General features: G+C 46.9%; 1 protein-coding gene across 1 annotated transcript in view; it reads right to left on the reverse strand.

Moving 5' to 3' along the window:
• Positions 1 to 167: 167 nt before the first annotated feature.
• LOC102750996 (NBPF family member NBPF6-like) overlaps positions 168 to 24,119 on the reverse strand; it is a 33,475-nt gene continuing 9,523 nt past the window's right edge. The window contains 11 exon segments of the mRNA XM_081817112.1: positions 168 to 10,850; positions 10,853 to 10,906; positions 13,124 to 13,405; positions 13,714 to 13,822; positions 17,167 to 17,591; positions 18,185 to 18,233; positions 18,522 to 18,576; positions 20,255 to 20,306; positions 21,474 to 21,774; positions 22,996 to 23,020; positions 23,464 to 23,610. Of these exon segments, the coding sequence (XP_081673238.1) occupies positions 10,702 to 10,850; positions 10,853 to 10,906; positions 13,124 to 13,405; positions 13,714 to 13,822; positions 17,167 to 17,591; positions 18,185 to 18,233; positions 18,522 to 18,576; positions 20,255 to 20,306; positions 21,474 to 21,774; positions 22,996 to 23,020; positions 23,464 to 23,610 (1,648 nt within the window). The 3' untranslated portion in view covers positions 168 to 10,701.

Here is a 24,119-nt window from a genome sequence, read left to right on the forward strand (position 1 = left end):
AACACTCAGTTTGTTTCCTGCGATTAAGAATTCCTCATATCAGTGAGATCATATGATACATGTCTTTCTCTGTTTGACTTATTTCACTCAACATAATACCCTCCAGTTCCATCCACGTCGTTGCAAATGGCAAGATCTCATTCCTTTTGATGGCTGCATAATGTTTTGGGTACTTTTATTAGCGCTGCAAAACACTCATCCCTGTGTGACTTCAAATAAGTCATGTAACTTTTGTAGCCTTCAGTTTTATCACTTTTAAGGTAAAGGGATTTGACAAGTTTTTCTTCCAAAGAAAGTCAGGGTCCCACAAACACCAGAAAATAGACCAAAAAAAAATGTGTCCCTTGCCTCCAGAGACACATCTAGTAAGAAGTTGCTATGGCCGAGGTCAAAGAGGTGGCTGCCTGTGTTCTCCTCTAGGATTTTGATGGTTTCCTGTCTCACATTGAGGTCTTTCATCCATTTTGAATTTATTTTTTGTATATGGTGTAAGAAAGTGGTCCAGTTTCATTCTTTGCATTTAGCTGTCCAGTTTTTCCAACACTATGTGTCAAAGAGACTGTCTTTTTTCTGTTGGATATTCTTTCCTGCTTTGTCAAAGATTAGCTGACCATATAGTTGTGGGTCCATTCTTGGGGGCTCTGTTCTCTTCCATTGATCTATGTGTTTGTTTTTGTGCCAGGACCATACTGTCTTAATGACTACAGCTTTGTAAGAGAGCTTTAAGTCTGGAATCGTGATGCCTCCAGCTTTGCCTTTCCTTTTTAGGATTGCTTTGGCTGTTCAGGGTCTTTTGTGGTTCCATACAAATTTTAGGATTGTTTGTTCTAGGTCTATAAAAAATGCTGGTGGCATGTTAATAAGGATTGCATTAAATGTGTAGATTGCTTTGGGTAGTATAGACATTTTAACAATAGCTGTTTTTCCAATCCATGAGCATGGGATGTTTTTCCATTTTTTTCTGTGCTCTTCAATTTCTTTTGTAAGTGTTCTGTAGTTTTCAGGGTAGAGATCTTTTACCTCTTTGGTAATTTTATTCCTGGTATCTTATGGGTTTTGGTGCAATTGTAAATGGGATCAATTCCTTGATTGCTCTTTCTGTTGCTTCCTTATTGGTGTATAGAAATGCAACAGATTTCTGTACATTGATTTTGGATCCTACGACTTTACTGAATTTGTGTATCAGTTCTAGCAATGATGTGGGTGGAGCTAGAGTGTATGATGCTAAGAGAAATAAGTCAGTCAGAGAAAGACAAATACTGTTGATTTCCCTTACATATGGAATTTAAGAAACAAAACAGATGAACATAGGGATGAAGAAAAGAAAAGAACCATACAACAGACTCTGAACTATAGAGAACAAACTGATGGGGTTGCTGGGGGGGAGGTGGGCAGGGGGATGGGTTAAATGGGTGATGGGCATTAAGGAGGACACTTGCTCTGATGAGCACTGGGTGTTGTATGTACGTGATGAATCACTAAATTCTACTCCTGAAACTAATATTATACTCTATGTTAACTGGAAATTAAGTAAAAACTTGAAATAAAAAAGATAAAGCCTTTGCTGAATCTCACACAGCAATATCATTATGCAGTGTGCTTGGAGACTGGCATGGGCTGGGTGAAGATAAGGTTTCAGAAGTGGTTGATCCTGTCCTCTGTCCTCTACCTTGAATGCTCAGTGCCATATGGCCACACCCATTGCACCTTCAACTCAGGCAAGTCCAGCCACTAAATTGAAGGAATTGATGCTGTCCATGCAAAATGAATAAACTTTTTAGAATTTCTAAAGGAAAAAAAAAAGAGGATGAGAGTTTTACTTGAGCCCCACTTAGGACAGCTGCATGGGACAGGCAATCTTTACAAAGAAGACAGTGTCCTGACAAAGGAACTTTTGGTATAGGGTTATATACATTTTTCACATAAAAAGTTACAAATTGTTAGACAAAGACATTGTAGAAAGACACTGCATTTCCCGATCTTAGGTTTCTAGTATATGCAGGGCTGCATGACTTTAATTTATGGGAACCAAGGAAGTGTCTTCCTTTTTCTTATCTTTTCCAGAATGCTCCTTTGGGTTATTTTCTTTAATAAAGCAGATGTACAATGTGTGCTTGGGGTGGAAATAGAGCCCATGCATTGAGTTTTTGTGGATTCATTTTGACCTTGGTAAATGTGAAAGCATAGCTTCCTTGGGAACCCAGGAACAGGACCCGCAAACACTGAATGTTGACCATTACCTTTATCGGTGCTACAGCGACCTCCTAAGTCTCTGGCTCCTAAGATCTAGGTGGGAACGTGTGCTGAAGACGTGAGGAGGTGCTTCAGGGCATCACGTCCCCTGCCTGCCTGTTTCTCTCTTCTCAACCTCAGCTTCTATGTCACTGAACACCACTGCACACATCCACTGTGGACATCCATCCATCACTACCCATGAATTCAAACTTCCCATGTTTGCTTAGAGGAATACAACCACAGGTCAATGGCATGAGGTCAACTCAAAGAAATCTAGCAAGCAATGTTCCATCTTTTTAAAATTGTCTTAAAATTTTGGGGAGCGCCTGGGTGGCTCAGTCGTTAAGCGTCTGCCTTCTGCTCAGGTCATGATCCCAGGGTCCTGGGATCGAGCCCTGCATCGGGCTTCCTGCTCAGTGGGGAGCCTGCTTCTCCCTCTCCCACTCCCCCTGCTTGTGTTCCCTCTATCGCTGTGTCTCTGTCAAATAAATAAATAAAATCTTAAAAAAAAATAAAATAGAATAAAATTCTCTTAAAATTTTAAAAAATATATATTTCCAGTAGAGTTAACATATGGCGTTCCATGAGTTTCAGGTTTATAACATGGTGATTGAACATTTCCATACATTGCCCAGTGCTCATTACCACAAGTGCAATTCTTAATCCCCATCACCTCACCCATCCTCAGACACCACCTCCCCTCTTCTAGTCTTCGAGGATCCAAACCATGATGATGGAATATCATCATTTTGCTCCACAGAATCAGTTGACGGATGGGCCTTGAACATAAGGGGACCTGAGGTGCTTCCTGATGGAAGAGCACACAGCACTTGAGAGGAAGTCTTGCCAACATGTCAAGCCTGAAACTGATCGGTTTCTACATCTGCCAGGTCCAACACAGCAGTCGTTAGAATCAAGGGGCTACTGAATATTTGGAATGCGGTTAGTAGGACCTCTTTCCTTAGAAGTGCATTTTAATTATATTTCATTTACAGCTCACTGAAATATAAACTTAAAACCTGAAGAAATATAGACTATTTTTCTATTAATCACATTTTTATTACTCTGGCGGAATTCTGTTTCCCTTAATGTGAAGCATTAAGCGGCAAGATGCAAGATTATTTTTGATTGTTGTGCACTTACACTTTTTACTTTTCAATGTTCCTGCCAGAAAATCTTAAATTCCATGTGTGCCTTGCATTTCTTTGTAATAACACTGTTCTCCACGAACAGTGGAGATTCCACCACGAACTAAGAGGAAGTATGGTGGACTGTGTTAATGTATATCTGGCTATAACGCATTCTGTGGGAATGCTCCAGAACAAACACCTCAGTATTTTCAAAAATGAGTAACAAAAAAGGAGACAACAAGAGCTGGAGAGGGAGAAGCAGAGAGTGAGAGCCAGAGGGAAGGGGAGGGAAGGAGGAGGACTAAGGAAAGGGAGAAACTGAGGAGAAATCTACACATTGCTAGGAGGCTTGAAGACAGGTCCTACTGATCAGAGTGTGTGCACTTTATTTGGATCCTGATACAGAGAAAACAACTTAAATACAACAATGGGAAATTTGAACACTATGTATTTTATGATATTACATATTTTAATTTATGGATATCTAAAGGTTATGATGATAATACTTTGAAAAAGAGTTCTCATTTAGGGAAACACACATAAAACTGCAAATGAAATATGATGTCTGGGATTTGCTTTAAATAATATAGGAAAAAGTAAGTGGGTGGGATTGTATTAAAACAAGTTCAGCCCTAAGTTGATAACTGTTGAACCTGGCTGATGAGGACGGGGATGATGTGTTCTACAATTCTGTCGACTTGTGTGTGCTACTGACATTCTGCATCTAGAAAAGAGTGATAAAGAGTACAAGTCCACTGAGGATAATGGCAGCTGAATCTCTCAACACATGACTTTAAAGGGTTAGGGTTTAACCTCGAGAGTCAGTAACACTGCTCGTAACCCTGTCCCCGAACAGCCAGGGGCCAGAGACAACTGTGGACTCCAGATGGTTAGTACTTAGCCGGGTCTGGGAGCCAGAGACAGCAGGGGGATCAGCACAGACCAGGCACTTAGAGGAGAGGACTTCAGGGAGGATTCTCAGCAGGGAATACAGGTGAATGATGGCAGAAAGAGAGTGGGAAGAGCTCAGAGGGTGCCTGAGGCCTGCTGACTCCAGCTTCGGCTACTTGGATCAGAAGGAAGGGGCTGCACAGTGTGGAGGACAGAGGTGGCACTCAGGGGAGGGGCAGACCTGGATGAAGGTAGCGTCCTTTGGAGGCTTGTGCGAAAGAGAATGAAGCCACTGGTAGAAATGAAAAGACCTACTGGAAGAAAACAGGATTCCAGGAGCAGAAGACAAACCTCCCCTATCCCCAGACCTTTACATCTATTAGGATAATTACACCAAAGAGAGGGATCCAGACCTCAGAAATCACTTTAAGCTACTCAGAGCACTCATCCGTTCCTACGTGGAACTTTTGTTTCTCATTCCAGCAAACCCAGGTGTGTTAAAGTGAAAATGCAGAGCAGACCGGTGTCCCAAGGTGACAGAAGAAAACAAAACAAGCAGAAATAGAGAGTCAAACATTTCAGCTCAGTAAAGATCCCCCCTGAAATCAATCACAAAACATAGGAAAACTGTAAAATGACATCCCGACCTGAATGAAATGTACGAACAAGCATTTGTAGACATGAAAAGGTAAAAGTTCATTTAACAAACACACGACTCCAAAGAAAGGTGGGCAAGAAACAAGAAATGGGAAACTAGAATTGGCAAAACTAGGAAAAAACTGAACAAAAATCCTCTGGAAAAGAGGCTGATCAACAAGATTCATAAGGGCAACATTGGTGCAAAATTATAGTGGACATTGAATGCAGAAAAGAAAGCAGCCAAGAGAATAGAAATGAACAAAAGATACTGAGACAGGGTCGCAGAGAAAGTCCTGGATGCCTGCGGGAGACGGAACCAGAGGAGCCAACGCTAAGACCTATCCTCATAGAACTAATAGATTTCAGAGAAAAAGAAGAAGACTCCTCTGAAGCTACAGACTTGCCCCCCAGAAACCACCAAAACGACCACTTTATATCCAATGGAGAGAAAATCAGTTTACATTCTATATCCCAATCAAACATACAAAGCAAGGCAATATATATATTTTTCTTTTAAAATTTTTTATTTAAATTCCATTTAATTACCATTTACTGTATTATTAGTTGCAGAGGTAGAATTCAGTGATTCAGGGCACCTGGGTGGCTCAGTCAGTTAAGCGTCTGCCTTGGGCTCAGGTCATCTTGGGACCAAGTCCCATATCCGGCTCCCTGCTCAGCACGGAGTCTGCTTCTCCTTCTCCTTCTACCCCTCTCTCCTGCTTGTGTTCTCACTCTCTCATGCTCTCTTTCTCAAATAAATAAATAAAATAATTTACAAAAGAATTCCATGATTTGTCAGTTGCATATAACACCCAGGGTTCATTACATCAAAAGCCCTCCTTAATGCCCATCACCCAGTTTACCCCATCCCCCTACCCACCTCCCCTCCAGCAACCCTCAGTTTGTATTCTATAGTTGAGTCTCTTATGCTTTGTCGCCCTCTCTTGTTTTCCTCTTCTTTTATTTTTCCTTCCCTTTCCTTATATTCTTCTGTTTTGTTTCTTAAATTCCATCTATGCGTGAAATCATATGGTATTTTGTCTTTTTCTGGCTGACTTATTTCACTTAGTATAACACCCTCTAGTTCCATCCATGTTGTTGCAAATGGCAAGATTTCATTTTTTTGGTGGCTGAGTAGCATTCCATCGTATGGCGAAGACGCCACATCTTCTTTATCCATTCATCTGTCGATGGACATCTGGACTCTTTCCATAGTTTGTTGTGGACATTGTCCCTATAAACATTGGGGTGCAGGTGCCCCTGCAAAACACTATGTTTGTATCCTTTGGATAAATACCTTTATTTTTTTTTAAATAAATAAATTGTGGCTTATTACGTAGCTGTATTTTTAACTTTCTAATTTTTAAAAATATTTTATTTATTTACTTGCCAGAGAGAAAGCACAAGTGCCCAAGCAGGGGGAGCGGCAGGCAGAAGGCGCAGCAGGCTTCCCGCTGAGCAGGGAGCCTGATGGGGGGCTTGACCCCGGGACCCAGGGATCATGATCTGAGCCAAAAGCAGATGCTTAACCGACTGAGCCACCCAGGCATTCCTATTTTTAACTGTTGGAGGAAACTTCAAAGTGTTTTCCAGAGTGGCTGCCCCAGTTTGCATTCCCACCGACAGTGTGAGAGGGTTCCCCTTTCTCCCTATTCTTGCTAACATCTGTTGTTTCCTGAGTTGGTAATTTTAGCCATTCTGACTGGTGTGAGGTGGTATCTCACTGTGGTTTGGATTTGTATTTCCCTGAGAAAGCACTCTATTTTTAAAGCTCAGTAAAATCCCACTGTGCAAGCACTTTCTACTCAGCTAGGATGTCCATGTATGCAGGCAGTAGAAAAAGAGTATTCAATATGGAACCCTCAGGGAGTCCTGAATCCATCACTAGCAGTCCTTTGAAGGTGAACTCCATCCAACGAGAGATGACTGGGGAAATTTCGACTTTCGAACAGCTGATCACTGTTGAATCGACTTAACTGTACATCTAAAACAAGAATCTGGGAGTGGAGCAGGTGGGAAAAATAGGATGTAAACGGCATCTGTTTCACTGGGTGGAAACAAGAGTATAAGAAGAGGCAGGTTAAGACAGAAGGAAAGAGAAAATAGAATAATGTCAACCGTTTGAGGTTAAGAGATCACTTAAAACTTAGAGACTGAATGTGAAAAGTTTCACAAGCTAATAAGGAACCAAACATGTCCAAAACCTTTTGGCTCAGTCCGTTAAGCATCTGCTTTTGGCCCAGGTCATGATCCCTGGGTCCCAGGGTCAAGCCCCCCATCAGACAGAGGGAAAGAGAAAATAGAATAATGTCAACCGTTTGAGGTTAAGAGATCACTTAAAACTTAGAGACTGAATGTGAAAAGTTTCACAAGCTAAGAAGGAACCAAACGTGTCCAAAACCTTTTGGTGCAATGCTCAGCCCTACCTATACAACCTTCCTAAACCCCAAACTCACATATAGACACACACAGGTGCACACACAGAAAAGAAAACCCATACCACAGAGAGACAAACACAGCCAAAATTTCTTTTCTGTATGGTATGTTTAGCCTAAAAGAGATGGAGACTCAGCATTAAATATGACGAGGAGAACCAAGAGTATTTGCATTACTGGGTATCCAATCCACCAAATCGCCATGATAGCAACAGATTAGAGCATCCAATGTAAAAAATCAATAGTCCACGTGATTGTCAAAACAAAACCTTTAATGATAATGAACAGGGAGGGAATGTTCTTTTCCACATCACATTGCCAGCAAATACATGTTGTGTGGGAAGGATAAAGTCAGAATTCTTCCAATACACAAACACACACAGGGTTATGACACACTGTCGGGATCCTTAAAAGATGGCGACATTTTAGAGAAAGACTGTAGAGAAGAGGATCTGCATACATTCTCAGAGTACCACTTACCAAATCACTAATTTTAGAAAGAAACGCGTGTGTCTTGCTATGAACAGATCGCACAGGCCCTTCCCCAGCAAAGTAACCAGTGTTGCTACCACCAAAATGGTGATGGGCAAACTGGACACGCGTGGTCTCCGGGTGGGCTGAGCTGGGACACACACAGCGGTAACTATGGAGTGTCCTGGCCAAAGGGTTAGGCTGAATTTAATCAGGAGGAAATGATCAGATGACTTCAGGATGTAGGCCGTTAAGCTTGACATCTGGCCTGTCCCCTACAAACAAGGGAATGTCACCACCACCGAGACAGCCACCCAAAGGTGAGGAGATTTGGGTTGGAAAGGACTGAAGAAATACAGTCACACGTTCTTTTTAGTCCTTTGAAACCCAAAATACCTCCTCTCCTTTTTGTTGTCTCTTATTTGTGGTGACATTGACTGTTTGAAGACACAGGCCATTCATCCTGTTCAATGTTCTACATCCTGAAGTTGTCTGATAACTACCTCGTGCTCAAATTCAGGCTAAAGCTCTCCAGCAAGAACACTGCGTAGTTAATGCTGTGTGCTCCTAGCAGAGCCCATCTGGTGGCCCAGAATGTCCAGTATGACATGTGGTCTTTTTCCATGATGCTCCTGACTCCGGTTCTCTGCAGGATGGAATTGAGAACAGCAAGACTTATGGTCTCTCAAAACTGTGTGTGATCTACTCAGGCATTGGTCTCCTTAGCGATTTATCACAACTGCAGCTGAAGGGCTAGAATTTCTCTCCTCCAACCAGTCTTTTGCAGCCCAAATCACAGAGAATGGCTTGTGATCGTGATGTTGATTCTCAGCAAAGGATCCCTCCTGTGCTCTGCTTGGGCTGTAACTCGATGCGCTGCTCTAGATTTCCTTTCATCAAGTGGAAAATCATGGGGTTTTATGATGGGGTTTCATTCAAGTGAAGTTTCATTCAATCTCTTTTCTTAGTTTCTGAAGGACTTGGTATCTGATAGAGGAAGAGAGAGAGAAACCAAATGCGAGTCTTGCTCAGATCCTGCTGATAGCTGAGCCTGGAGGGGTGGCTACGTGGTGACAGAGGCTAGGAGCAAGCTGAAGCCCTGTCCAGAGAAGAAGCTGAAGGGGGAGCCACAGGTAGGCTGAGGGGGAGAGGGAGAGCCACAGGTCAAAAGCAATACTTCACCAAACTGACAACCAGCCTGTGTTGCAGGATCCAGGGACCCCTGTGCTCCCGCCAGTGGGAGCCGGGTGATATCCCAGCTCAAGGCTGCTGTGAGCTTTTGCCAGATCCCAACTACCTCTCCCTCAGCGGCCACTTCACTCTTGAGGCTTTCTCACGCCTCCCAGCGAGGGATGGACCTAGCACCCAACACATACGTTCAGAAACAGACTGCTGTAGGAAGGAGGGGACCCTTGGCAGACAAACACACCCCCTTCTCACCTTTGTCCCAGTCTTCTGAGGCGGAGTCCAGGCTACGGAATGAGTCCTAGACTGTGAGAGCCAACAGGGGCCTCTGAATAGCTCCAAGTTCCTTTCTGCCATGTGCAGAGGAGGAGCTGTGGTCCAAGGCACTAAGGAGCCCCTAAAGCCATGTGACCTGTGCCTGAAAACCCTGGACTGAAACCCAGGCTCAGGCCCTGTGCAAACATCTGGGGGAAGGGAGAGCGAAGCCTCTGATCTGGAGGTGTGGGCAGGCAGTAGACACTGTTGGTCACTTGGCTGGACAGAAACAAGCCCAGAGGGGCTGAGGGGAGAACCCAAGAACGAGAAACTCAAAGGGGAATTCACACAAAGGGAGCAGGGGTGTAACCATGGCCCTAGTCATTTTTACTCAGGGACACCAACATTCTCGGAAGGTAATCTCACACAGGATAGACCTTAGGGCATTTCTAGGAATATGCTCATTACATAGACTCACAAACTCTTAAGTGAAAATGAGAAAGCATTAGTTTTAGCTCTCTAGATTCTCATCCCTTCTTTTCCAAACTTTCCCTAAGGACATAGGCTGTCAGTGTTTCCTGGTGTAAAGGAGGGCCTGCAAATGGATTAACACAGGAGAATGAGACCTAAGCTGCTTTACTGAGTTGGTGTAAAAGGGCAAAATTTGACTAAAATATTTTCTTTCAAACTGCACTGAACCTGTCAGGGGCTGTGAAATCCACTTAGTGACTAGTGAACTGTCCTTTTCATTGTCACAGGAGGAAAGAAAGCACTAAACTCCTTGACCTTTGATCAGGGAAGGGATTATGTTTTGGACACTGGCTTTTTATGCAATATGGATTTCTTCCTGTATCCTATATTATAGGGGCGGAAGAGAAACCTGACTCCAGCCGGTCCGCTGTGGCACTCCCAGCTGTGACTCGGGTTCTCATCTAGATTTTGTCGGGGGGGCACTTTCTCCTCAGCTTCAACGCTTCTTATTCACAGGGAGAAGTTGAGGGTTACGTGTCCTCCTAGGTCAGATTTCCTGAAAGACCCCGGAGGAGAATCCCTGTGCAAGTGACTCATTAAGACAATGCTCCTGGGAGAACGAGGCCTTGGTTGGGGAAGCAGGGAAGGAAGGCAGAGGCCAAGAAATTGTGTGATTTCCCGAAAAGTTCCACTTGCTTGGCGACATGTGTAAATGATGCCGCTCTGCTGAGGAGGGCCAGATGCAACCAGGTGATGGAGATGGGAGCGCCTGCGGGCCACTGCTTTCTGCGGAAGGGGGCTCAAAGGCAGGGAGGCAGCCCCGTGGGAAACAGAGGTAAGACCAGACAGAGGTAGCACCAGCTGTGAGAGTGACCAACTGAGGAGAGAACAAGGAGTGTGTGTGTTTGGGGGTGGGTGGAGGTAGAATCAGAAGGAGAGCAAGAGGAATCCGTGCCCCAGAGCCACGTACGTGTGATCACCTCTGTGCCCTAAGCTTGAAGGCCACGGAATGTGCTTGCGAGTCTCCACTTGCCGAACTGCAGTTTCCTCTTGATAATCTTCTGTCTCATGGCACCGAGGGCTTTCATGGGGCCCAAGACGTGACACCCACACTGGCTGTCCCTTGAGCCCTCTGCAGATCCCCATCCAGCTTGGGAGGGTTCTTCATGCAGATGGAAGCTTCCAACCCCAGCTCTGAAAAGAAAAGCACATCAACAGGATGTGCTGTGATTCATGACCCTTCTGAGCCTCCACCTGCACTGACGCCAGAGAAGGACAGTGGGCAGAATGAGAAAGGCCATCCGACAGGTCACAGGTGAGGGGAAGCCAGTGGACGCACTTTGATTATTTCCTGTTTTCTTCTTCTCTCTCACACTACCCTGTAAGGATAAGAGGACCAGGAGGCCAGCGTGCTCACAACCGACAAAAGTGAAATCGAGAGAGACAGAATTGGTAAAGAGAAGTAGTTCCGGGGAAGAGAAGACAAAGGCAAGGAAATCATGCTGGAAAGAGGCCGTCCTATTGGAGGGAAGAGACTGTAGAGATCAGCCAATGTCAAAGTTGAAGGGAAGCCTTTGAGGAGCAACCAGGGAAGAGAAAGCTGGGGAATTTACACAACACGCCTCAACATATGGTACATTTCCTATATGAACACTATGTATACTATACGTCCTGTATGTGACATAAGATATAGAGGTGTGTGTCTGTATGTACGTATGTATCTAATTGAGAAAATGATTAAATAGGGATTCGGGGGACATGGAGCATAACCTTCTAACCCCCTTTCTGGTCAGTTGAAATTGGAAAAAATACACAAATTCAAGAAGAAAGAGAAAAGCAGTGGCAAGAAACAGGTGACCTGTTCAACACCTCGGAAGGATTTCAGGGGGAGCAGGATAAAACCACCTGCCACAGTGTGATACTTTGTATTCACCCCCAGTTCATAGGTTGAAACCTAATCCCCAGTGTGATGGTATTGTGGGGTGAAACTTTGGGAGGCAGATCCCCCCATAAAAGGGACTCATGCCCTATAAGAGAGACCCCAAAGAGCTCCCTCGTCCCTCCGCCCTGTGAGGACAGAGCAAGAAGGCAGCCACCTCTGAACCAGGAAAGCAGTGTCACCAGGCCCGAAGATGCCCCTGTTGGATTGTGGATCTACGGCGCCGGCAGAACCGTGAGCTATCGATTCCTGTTGTTGACAAGTCAGCCTGTCTGTGGCGTTTCTGTTATACTCGCCAGAATGGACAAAGACCCTGGCACGGAGCCTGGTTTTCTGCTCAGGCCTCTGTGGAAGGTGAGTCACAGAGAGAGGGACTGAGCCAGTGGGGTGAGTCGGGGCCGAGACCGTGGGCACTGAGGAGAAGTGACAGAGAGGCTCGAGGGGGAAGACAGTAAGCAGGTGACGTTCAAAGGCCCTTGTTGGGGCTGTGCATCCCCGAACACTCACTGAGCTCTTTCTCTGGGGCCCCTCCCTGGTGCCACCGTCTGCTGCTTATGTCACCGCCACGTGGGAACGGCGCTTCCTCATTTCTCAGGTTGTTTGGTGCCTGACAGAGTCGCCCCGGGCCACCCCAGGTTCCAGGAAGGGACACTGAGTGCGGGAGGGTAAGGAAGACATGACCCAGGGGAGGGTAGTGAAGACACGACCCAGGGGAGGGTGGAAAATCTCAGACGTCAGGAGATCTGAGCAGAGGTGGATCCTGATGAGCAGGAAGCTGGGAACGAGGCCCCAGAGATGAGGGGAGAAGACGAACTAGACGGAGAATCAGCGGAGAGAGTGACGCGTGCACTTTATGTAAGAAAGGGGCCCCTTATTTCTTTAGAAAAGGGAAACAACAAAACTAAGCGGGAGACCAGTATTTCCATTGTGACTGTGAGCGCCGAACAGGGAAGATGGGCTTGGAGATGCTGAAGGAGAGGAAACGGGGCACACGAGCCTTCCTGAGAAAGCCGCGGGAGATGGGGTTGGGGGAAGTGGGGCCGGTAGGAACCGACCACCCCGCATGAAACAAGCCCTGACACCATTTTCCAAGTGTTAAAGCACCACAGAGGCCCAAGAATTAGACACGACAAATTCATAGATGTTATCAAGCAATTGTTGTTGAATCAGGCCCCCTAGAAAAGATGTGGTTTCATGCTCCCAGCATTGATGCAACGGAGATACCATTTTCAGCGGTTCCGAAGAGGGGACTGAGGGGACAATATGTAAGAAGATGACTACGTTGGCCAGTTAAACAGCCAGGAAGTCGCAAGCCCAGGACCTGGGGCAGAGCTGCTACTAAACACAGGCTTTTGCTCACCTCACTGTATTGGAGCATCGTGGGGTTCGACCTCACCGCAGTGGGGCCTCCAGCCAGGAGTCGGTGATGACCAACGTGGGGACCAGAACTTCCTACTCCCCTCCCCACTCACCTTGGAAGAGGGGCCATTGGTTCCCAGAACCCATCTTGGCATCCAGGCTCCCGAGGGTGCAGGAGAGGCCGAGCCTGGCTCTGTTGTCACCACAATCCAACTGCTGGTCCAGCTGCGGTGTCAGAATATTGGCCACCTGGGTGCTTGGCTGTGTCTGTGCTCCTGAAGTTTGCACCTCTGCTCTTTGGAAAGTCCAGTTTCCACTTGATGGCCCTTGGTGACAGGGAGCCTGCATCGGAGCTGAAGCAAGAAGAGATTTCAATGGGCTGAATCCCCGGGCTCCTTAGCTGAGCACTCCCAGACCACCCATGTCTGATGTCCCCGCCTGTCAGTGAGACCACCCTGCGAGCAGGCACAAAAGCAGACGTCATGTGTATGAAGGAGATGTCACCGTTATGTCCCAGCCTGGGGCTGCTGGGACGGCAGGTGCCCAGCCTGCAAAGTCCCTGAGGTGAAAATCCCCCCCTCGACCCCACAGGGCCTTTGGATGGGCACACGAGCTCATGCTTATCATTCTGTTAGTAGTAACCTTGGTCCTACAGCCTAGAGAGAAGGTCCTAGAGAGGCCTCAGGACGTGGGGAGGAGTTGCCGGTGTGTACCCGAAACAAAAAGAACAGGGAAGGAAGTTTGGCCTCGAGGCTTCGGGTACCACTAAAGAAGGGAGTTGCAAAGGGCACCTCTAGATGCTTCAGGTACCACTAGAGAAGGGACCACGGACAAAGTTATGGGAACTTTTCACAGCTCTGGAGGCTTTTGAAGTTTCTCATCTGCACTATTTGATTCCCTTCCCCCATCCACACATCTATATTCGATATATTCTATTGCCATTGGGGGAGGCGCCAACAGCTTTAAGTAATGTAGCAGGGGTCTGAGTCCCTTTGGAAACTTCCAGGCCGGAGGTGCTACAGGATCAGACTTGTGGGTCTTCAGGGAGGGCATACAGCGCCCAGTCCTTGCATCACACACCCCTCAGTGAGGTCTGGGCCGCAGTCCCTAATCAAACATGCTCAGATTGCTACTGTGAAGGGAGTCCGTGTTCTCAGAAAGGGGGCTAACCAGAGACTTGCCACAGCCTCTCGCCAGAGCAGGTCAGCCTCAGGAAGGCCGTGGCACCTCCCTGCCGTGGGCCCTGGTCCCCTGTGTGCATCTCATTCTCACCAGTCTGTTCGTCTGTCACGACAAACGGTTTCCAAGAATCTGTGACTGATTAGTCTCCCTGGCAGCACCCTGTATCTCCTCTCACCATGGATTCTCCCACCTCCTTCTATCTGCTCTTTTCGGCTGCCCTGTCGATGCCCCCAAGTCCTGTCTTCCCACAAGCCCACCGTGCTGGTGAACACTCACTGCTCTCTCTGCTGCACACAGTCCACTCCTCACCCTGCCTCTGGTGTCCCTCGATCTCATGGTCCCTCTCTGTCCTCCAGCATCACCTCTCCCAGCCCCACACCAGGTGTCTCCCCAGCTCCCAGGTCTTCTGCCACAAACATGTCTCTCGGATCGGTGGGCCCTCCATCATTCCTCGAGGCACAGTGTACTAGCCATTCATAATTGAGGACATGTCATAAGATTTTATGATACTTCCTACTGGGGGAAAGGCTAAATCCTCTGCAATTAGCACATCTGGTTGGGGAAGGAGTTGTCAAAACCAGGTTGCCCATTCTCAAACGTTATCTTGAATGAAGGTCTAAGTGTGTTTAAAGTTATCACTCCTAATTTCCTCATGTTCTTTTATGGCTCTTTTCTCAACTGCCAGGCTTCATTTAATCTACTCATACAATATGCTTTGCACATGCAGAAGAAAAGGGAAAATATTTTATCAAACTCTGAAGGACTGCCCACTATTTTTAGTTTGGCTGGTGCGGAAGAGCCCTAGATCAAAGATGAGGTTGGCATTTCGGGTGAGACTGGCCTGTTTCTACAGGGTTTCTCCCTGTGCAGGGAGGATGGGCCCGGGTAGCCCTCCTGCGACCCTGCTGCTGGAATCACAGCCTATGCACACTGTTCACACGCTGCCATCGGAACCCGCACCTGGACAGACAGTGTATAATGTAGACGCTGCGTTCACTCATCTCAGCCCATCCACGTGGGTGAATTATGCCCCCCTGGTCCAGGGTGAATGGAAGGCCATATCACACACACCTGCCTTCTGAGACATGTGTCTGAACCTTTCTCCTCCCTGCCCCGATGGGAACCCACACCTGGCCGTCAGCATCTCTGAGAGAACTGGGCAGCCTTACAAGGGTGCCAGGCAGCCAAGTGAGGAGCCTCCATGCGCCCCCTGGTGGCAGCAGAAAAGGCCCGGGACCCCTCAGCCCTGATTGCTTTTGGATGGAGAGCCTCTTGGAGACGTTGATCTCCCGGAGGGGCTGGATGAGCCACTGGCTCTGCTCACACCACAGACTGACTCACAAGGTAGGAGTTGGCGGATATGTGGCTGGGTCACAGGGGTCTTTCGGGCATTCTTGCAACATTTTTGTTTACATTTACAACTGTTTCAAATAATTTGGTACAAAAGCAGAGATGAAAGGGTGAGCCCCATCCCCACTTACTCCCTGACAGGACTGACTTGTGAGCAATGACAGTCTGATCTGGTGAGTCTGACGTCCCACTCCCCACTGGCCAGGGGTCTTGGGCAAGTGACGTGACTTTGGTGAGGCTCAGCACCCTCAGCTGTCACAGGAGATTCTGCGTGGACTGGAGAGTGTCCCTGTGGGGACCCAATGCTTCCAGCATAACAGAGCTGCTGCTGAGCGGGCACGGGAAGGGGCATGGTAGACAACAAAAGCAAAATAACTGTGTGTTTCATTTCTGCTTCCTGAGTTGCTATAATCCTGAGGAAGCCTTTGCTTCTTTGCCCCTCGGGGAGGGATGGGAAACAGGGGAGAAGGTGGTCCTAGTGTGGAAAGGCTGTCACTGGCCAAATAGGGTTGAGGGACAAAACCTTCCATGGCCAATTTCACTAGACAACATTGACATGGTAAGGAACATCAGATACTCCTTGCTGCTCCTACAAGGTGATTTGATGAGCAAAGAAAGTCTCCTAACAATGCAAATGCTTCTCCAAGAAGGGAAGGCCGAAAAATAACCTGAGTGGGAAGAAATGGGAAATTGGGTTTTAGCCTGCACTCCTGTGCGAGTGGGGCCCCAAGGGGGTCTTGCTCAGCAGGCAGCATTTTCTGAAGAATCTGGAAAGGGGAACAACTCTGCTTTGCTCCTGAATGAGGCCATACCCATGTCAGGTGCACAGGCCATTGATCATTTACAGGACTTACGCCCCTGAGCAGACACGTGACTGAAAACATATCCACACGGGGGAAAAAACCACTGACGCTGCAGAAAGGGTGACAAGCACGCCATCCGTGGAGGATGGAAAACCAGGGCTAGAGCTTTGGCTTCACTGAAACCATGCTGTACAGGCAGGACTCGATGCTCAGGATCTTCCATCTAAATGCTCCAGAGGAACGTAGTCACCCCAGGAGCAAAAACTTTGAAATCAGCAACAATATCACAGATGCTACAAATATGGAGCTGACTGGAAACCTGTGTGGAGAGCCAGAGAGTTTGCAGGAAGCACACAGGAAGTACAATTGGCAATAAAATTTCATGGGCAGCACAAGATTCTTCTGGAAAGAAATAAAAAGAGGCCTGTTACCCAGACGTCTCCAGGGGAGATAGTGGTGCCTGAGTTTTTGCCCTTTTCCCTCCATTTCTCCTCTCTAACCTGCCTTGGGACCAGCAGCCTGCACTTGTGAGGGGGCCAGGTGACAGAAGGTAGTCTGCGACAGAAGCAAAGGAAATTGGATCCACAAGATACCTTTTTTTTTTTTTTTTTAAGTAGTCTCCACAACCAGTGTGGAGCTTAACCTGGGGCTTGAGCTCACAACACTGAGTTGAAGATCTGAGTGGATATCAAGAGCTGGATGCATAACCAAATGAACCACCTGGGAGTCCCAATGTTTTCAAAATTAAATCCAAGAGCAGAGTTCAAACCAGTTTGAGTCTACAGGGCCTGTTGCCACGGGTGCATGTCTCAGCCTATTTAGGTTGTTGGATGCAGAGAAGACAGGCTTCCTGGGAGCCCCAGGAACTTTGTGTCCCTCACATGGGAGTACTTACCATCTGCATCCAGACCCAGGAAGGTTTCCGGCTTATCAGTTATGGATGAGGCACTTGCATACGGCCTCCAGGTGTCTGGCAGGTCATGGCCAACTGAAGAAGTCAAATAACGTTCGTCCAGTGAGTCCTGTGGGACTTCATTCTCTTCTGCCACTGGCAGCTCCCTGGGGAACCTGGTGTTACAGGGAGGACAGGAGATGCAACGAGAAGGTTGAGTCAACATGGAGTCCCAGCTGGTTTTGTTGGCAGGGAGGAGGGACTGGTCACAGGAAACCAATGGGAAGTCCCCATCAAGGGAGATGAACCATTCTGCCTCTCTCTGGGGCCAGAGTGTAGCTGCACTGGGGATAGATCAGGGAGGCAGGGAGAGAGTGAGAGCAGGAGGTGCTCAGAGCATGGCCAGAATGGGAGCTTAAGGGAAGCAGTCTGAACCACCCTGTGCACAAGAGTCACAACACACAGAACACTCAGAAAACAATAAAACCAGCATCACACTGTTGCATACATTTTGTTGAAATTTACAGAAATCACCAAGACAACCCCAGACTGGCAGCATTGTAGATTCCTAGAAAGCTCGTGTGTCCAACGCCTACTTGTCTAAATACTGAGACGTGAATTTTTTTTTTCCTAAACACTTTCCTTGCCATGAATTCCTGCCAACATCATAATGCGAAACCAGCAGCGACAGATGGGCATTTTGGATTGATCCAATACGAACAGTTCCTGTGAGTGCTTAGGATACCTGCATCAATGGACTAGAGGTTCCTACATTTGGGAGGGATTAAGAAAGGGGCCTATAGAAGTACCACAGTGAAACAGAGAACACTGCTAACGGACCACGTTGTGGGTAGCTGAATGGGTAAAATAGGTACATTTAGCACTTTCTAGATTTGCCTAGATCTGAGATCACCATTGAATTAAAGCCCATGATTCTTCAGAGTTACCTGGGGCATATCCGGTCTTGGTCTTCCACCGAAAGATCATTATGATTTTCTACAAACAAATACAGACAGGTCCCAGTCATATTAAACAGAACAGGTGTACATTAAAATTAAGTATCCGATACAACTAGTACATGGGCACAATTATCCTTAGTGGGGCAGCAGGATATTGTGAGAGAAAATCGTCCAGGAGGCCTCAGGTAGTGTCTTGGGATTGTGCCTTGGTTTGCTTTCCTAAAGCATCGGGCATGAGCTCCCTGATGTGATAGAGCCACAGCTCAAGAGTCCATGTACAGAGGGAAACATCTGTTTTACCACAGATTCTGGGGGAACAGCTTACCTGCATTCGAAAAATGTACTGCAACCTTCTCTCATTACTTATCCCATGAGATGCTCTAGGTGTGAGGGTTTAAGGGAATTTAGACCCAAAGACCAGACTGGTGGATGGAATCTGCAAACCCTCACATCAAAAGGAATCTATTGTGTACAATCCTTTGTGCCACACAGACATATGAGCCATGCATGGGCAGGGGCAATGCCCAGGCTCAGCTTTGCTTCGGGGAAACATACAAGCAAGCTGATGGTAGAGGTGTTGATGTCCTGATACTCCAGGGATGACTCAGTCGAGACAGCCAACACGGAGGACACAGACACTGGGGATCAGTGCAGTCAAAGCAGGGAAACGACAAATCCAAAGATACAGGTAAGGCTGACAGCATCTTTGGACAGGCACAAATATTCAAGGGACGTTGTTCAGGTATGAAAACGAGAGCATCGCAGATGAGGAGACACATTTAAAGGAAATTAGGAACAAAGACACACACCTCTGCATGTGCAGCAAAACTGAGTGTGAGTTTGTCACATCTGCCTTGACTCCAATGTCCTAACTTCTGTCAGGAGCCAGAAGCATGGCCTGAGATGAGGAACAAAGGGCAGGTCCCTGACTCACCTGATGTCTATGCTGAAAAGTCTATCCTAGAGCCTGACTCAGATCCCTATGTCTACCGGGCTTCTACACAGCAATGACACATCTCAGCGGGACCAGAGGCTGGGATACCAAAAATAGTGGGTCAACTTGGGAGTCCTGTTGGAGCTTTATCACCTTGACAATGGAGGACTCACTAGCTACTTCCAGAGAACAACAGATGTCCAGATCTTGGAATGAGTTGATGTCAGCCCTCCTAGAAGTCCCGTGGGGGTCAGACAGGTCAGGAAGTGCTGAGGAAGTCAAATAGCATTCATCCAGTGAGTCCCATGGGGCATCCTGCTCTTCCACCACTGGCAGCTCCCTGCTGAACCTGGTAGGGTGGGGAGATCTGAACATTAAGACAAGAAAAGTAGACACCCCAGCATCCTAATGGTTTTGATGGGCGGCGGCGGCGAATTACACTCATAACAAAGGGACACACCCATTATTGACGGCAAAAACTATCCTCCTGTTTCGGGGGCAGAGTGTGGCTGCTGTGGGGGCAGTAGACATAGAGAACAGAAGGTGCCCAGGGCAGTGGCCACAGAACTAAGCTTCTGAACAACAAACTGAACTATTGTGGAATGGAAGTTTTGACTCACAACATGCATGGAGAATCCCAAAGTTGGCTTCAACACTTTTACATAAATTGTATTGACCAAGTGAACCCGGGCGTTAAAAGGCATCTTCAAAATGGAGAGATCTGGTGTCTTCAATGCCTCTTTCTCTAACTATTGTGACATGATGTGAATTTTATCCTAGATATTCTTTGGCTATAATATATCCTCAGTGTGGTAAGACCAAAGAGGGAGAGGCAGATATGCCTCTCACTCTGGTTTTACAAAAAGAGAGAAGAGGGGAATGCAGAGAATCCCAGTGACTGATTAATTCACCAAGTTCAACTGACTACAGGTTACTGAAATGGAGGGGTCAATAAAAGGAACTTAACCATGTTACACAGTGAAGACACACATCGTGGTTAAAAGAGATATTTTGTGATTGGAGAACGGATGAAATAAGTATGTTCGGCAATTTCTATTTTTTCCTCGAAATGCAGTCCTTCAGTTTAAGCACTGAAATAACAACCCATGAGTCTTCAGAGTTACCTGGGGCATATCTGGTCCTGGTCTTCTTCCTCCTCCTGATGGAATTGATTTTCTGGAAATATATACAGACAGGGCCGGTCATTAAGGAGATCCTTCTTGGTACGTTAATAATCCAGTGTCTCATGCTACCCACGCACTCAGATATGTTCAGTGTGAGAACAGGTTTAGTCAGAAGAATATTTCAGGGGTGCCTGGGTGGCTCAGTTGGTTAAGCGACTGCCTTCGGCTCAGGTCATGGTCCCAGGGTCCTGGGATCGAGTCCCGCATCGGGCTCCCTGCTCTGCGGGGAGCCTGCTTCTCCCTCTCCCACTCCTCCTGCTTGTGTTCCCTCTCTCGCTGTGTCTCTCTCTGTCAAATAAATAGGTAAAATCTTTAAAAAAATACTTTAAAAAAAAAAAGAATATTTCAGGGTGCCTCCGATATTGTCTTGTGATAACTGGCTTGATTTCCCAGCCCGAGGCATTTGGAAAAATTTACATCGTCTAGGAGATTAGCATCACAGTTTCCCCTGTCGTAAGTCTGTGCAAGCACTTTAACTTCTCTTTTTCACACCGATTCTGGGGAGCCAGCCTCCCTGCATTCGAAAAGGATGACTGCAGCGTTCAGCCTTCTCTCATCAGATAGCTGGTTGTTGAAGGCTTAGTGGAATTTGTACACTGAGACTGAACAGATGGAATGCAACTACAAACCCTCAAATTCAAGTGAGTCTTTGGTGCTACTCAGAACATTGGCCCAATTCATGTGGTGGGAGAATGCCAAGGCACAGCTGTGCTTCTGGAAACACAAACAAGCTATCAGTGGAGACACTTAGGGTGGGTTTTCAGACAACCGTTTAGGAAGACAAGCCAACCTAAGGGAGACAGAGAATGGGACTAAGAACAGCAAAACCAGTTAACCCTGGACAAGAATGCCAAGTGACTGCGGCAAGCATAGATTCTTAAGGGACCCGGCTCAGAGATGAAGCCTAGAGCTTATTAAAGGTGAAAAGAGACATGTCATCCACACTAGGTCTGACAGACACCTTCTATGGTCATGTTGCTGAGGTGAGTTGAGTTTGTGGTGCCTGCCTTGGCCCAACAACGACCTGACAGAGAAGCCAAGGTGACATGGGCATGCCCTGGGAGTAGGAAGAGAGCAAAGCTCCCTCACCACCTGATCTCTGTGCTTAAAACTCAATCGTAGAACCCAGTTCAGATCAGTATGTCTCTACAGGGCCTGCCCACAGGGATGACCTCTCTCGGCACAGCAGAGGTCTGGGGTACAAAGAACAGGAGATCTTTGTGGGTGTCCAGGTGGAGCTTGATCACCTGGACAATGGAGTACTCACTGGTCCCTTCCAGAGAGGAACAGACTTCCAGTTCCTCAGGTAGGAAGATGGCGGCGCTCCTGTAAGGCCAGTAGGAGTCAGACAGGTCGGGAAGAACGGAATGTGTCAAGCAGTGTTCATCCTGAGAGTCCCTTGAGATGTCCTGCTCTACCACCTCTACCAGCTGTCTGCTGAGCCTGCAGGGTGGGGACAACTGAAGATTAACCTAAAGGGATCTGAAATCATATGTCCTGTCTGGCTTGGATGGAAGGCAGAAAGGAGTGGTCAAGAAAGCAAAGAGAGGGAGGACCCATTAAAGAGAGAAACAACTCTTGTTTTTGTGGGACAAGTTGTGTTTGTCACAGGGGCAGCAGATCGAAGGACAATAAGTGCTCAGTGCACAGGCCAAATAGCAAGCTTGTGAAGAAAGAGACTGAATTATCTCTGTGCCGTCCAGTCATGACTCACAACATACAGAGTCCCAGAATGGTGGCTTTCCCCCTTCCATTCAAATGGCATTGAGTTCTGCATGTAGTGGCCAAGCGCGGGCAGCTTTGGGGGCAGTCCACTGGCACAGAAATCTCATGCCAGGAAGGCCTCTTTCTCTGAACATTGTGGCATGATAGAATATGTTTGTCTACTTGCTGTGATATTTTCATGTTATGAACACATCAACATGCGAAATCTAAAGGCAGAAAGCAGATGTGCATGTCTCTCTAAAGCACACAGGAGAGAATGAGCAAGCACAGCGATCCCGGTGACATATTAGTTCACCTGGGTCAGCTGACTGTGGGTTACTCAACTCGAGAAGTAATTAAGAAATGGGAAGCAATCCAAGTACAACAATGAACACAGAGAACATTGTGAAAATGGATAATTTGTCATTGACCCAATGGATAATATAGTTCTCTTCAGCACTTTCTGCTTTTCCCTGGGTGCCACTTTTGAATTCACAGCCCCCAAGTATTCAGAATTACCTGGGGGCAGCTGACTCTTGTCCTTTCAGCCCCTCCTGATCAATTCGGTTTTCTGCAAATAATGAAGAGAAAGAGTTACAATAAGCAGATTCGCCTTCACAAATGCCCACTCCTATATCCTGCATAGCACAGGACAGAAATAGAAGCACAGTAATAACAGGCAACTGTGAGAGTAATCATCCAGGAGGGCTTAGGTAGGGCCCTGTAAGCCATCACTGGGATTGTTCTCTTGAGTCATTAAACAAATGTCCCTGATAAAACAGGCCATCATCACAGCATCCTAAATCTTGAGTCTATGCAGACGAACTGATTCTGTTTCCCAGAGATCCTGGGGAACTACCTGGCTGCTTCCCAGAGGATTGCTGCAATATTCAGGCTTTTGCCATCTGAAATGCTGTTGGTGAATGGTTTAGAGGAATAAGCCATTCAGATTAAACCAATGAACGGATTCTACACACCATCAAATCAGAATAATCTTCAAAGCTACAAAGAAACAGGGGCCATTCATGGGGTAGGGAAGTTTCAGGATCATGCCTTGCTCCAGAGAAACATCCACTGTCCCATAGCAGTGGTCCAGTTCTGGTTCTCAGCTGACTTGGGATAAGACAAGTGAAGAGGTAGACGAAGGGAAGAGAGTGAACCAGGGGAGTGCCATCTCCAAAGATATAGAAAAGGCTGCCAACAGCCTTGGCAGGCATCGAAATTCAGGGGCATGGTTTAAGAATGGAAATCAGAGCCTTTCAAGAGAGGACAAGAGCTGAATTCAAAATTAGGAGGTCTGGCAGTGACCTCCTGTGCCTGGGCTGGAGAGGTGTATGAGTCTGGCAGGGTGTGAGGAACAAGGAATATGGACACTACCTGGGGGACCATGTGGAGTTATAGCCCCTTTGGAATCGGAGCATTCATAGGCCATATCCAGAACAGACCCGAATTCCTGCTCATCAAATAGGAATTTGCCATCATGGCAAGACTGGTCGCTGTCACACCCTTCTTGCAGAGTTGAAGGAGTCAAAAGACATTCATCCACTGTGTCCTGTAGGAATTCCTTCTTTTCAACTCCCTGGGGCTCCGTGCTATGCCGGGTGAGACAAGAATGATAGAAGATCAAACCAGGAGGATCAGACACCGTGGCTTCCTAGCTGGATTTGATGGGAGTTATAGCGAGTGGTCACAGAAAGCAATGTGGCTGTCCCCTTGGAGGGAAAAAACTATCCCCCTATATAAGGAGCAGAGTGTGGCCTCCTATATGAGGAGCAGTGGGAGACAGAGCAGCAGATACTCGGTGCACTGACCTCATAACCAGGTGATGGAGGAGGAGACTAAACCCTCCCTGTCATACTCACGTCAAAATTATGACTCCCATCACACAGAGGGAATCAAAACAAGTGGCTTCAACCCTGCTGCCTACGTTGCATTGACTTTTACATGCAGTGTCCCAGTGACTAAATTTCCTGAGGCCTTACTGACTCTCAGACATTCTGACTCCAAGGAACATCTTCTCAATATTTTGATAGGACATGCATTTATTCTTCAATTTCCTCTCTTGCTATCAAAAATCCTCCAACATGATGATGTCAAACAG

The sequence above is a fragment of the Leptonychotes weddellii genome, chromosome 4 (genome assembly GCF_054177405.1).
Source record: "Leptonychotes weddellii isolate Sample4059 chromosome 4, ASM5417740v2, whole genome shotgun sequence".
Classification (NCBI taxonomy): Eukaryota; Metazoa; Chordata; class Mammalia; order Carnivora; family Phocidae; genus Leptonychotes; species Leptonychotes weddellii.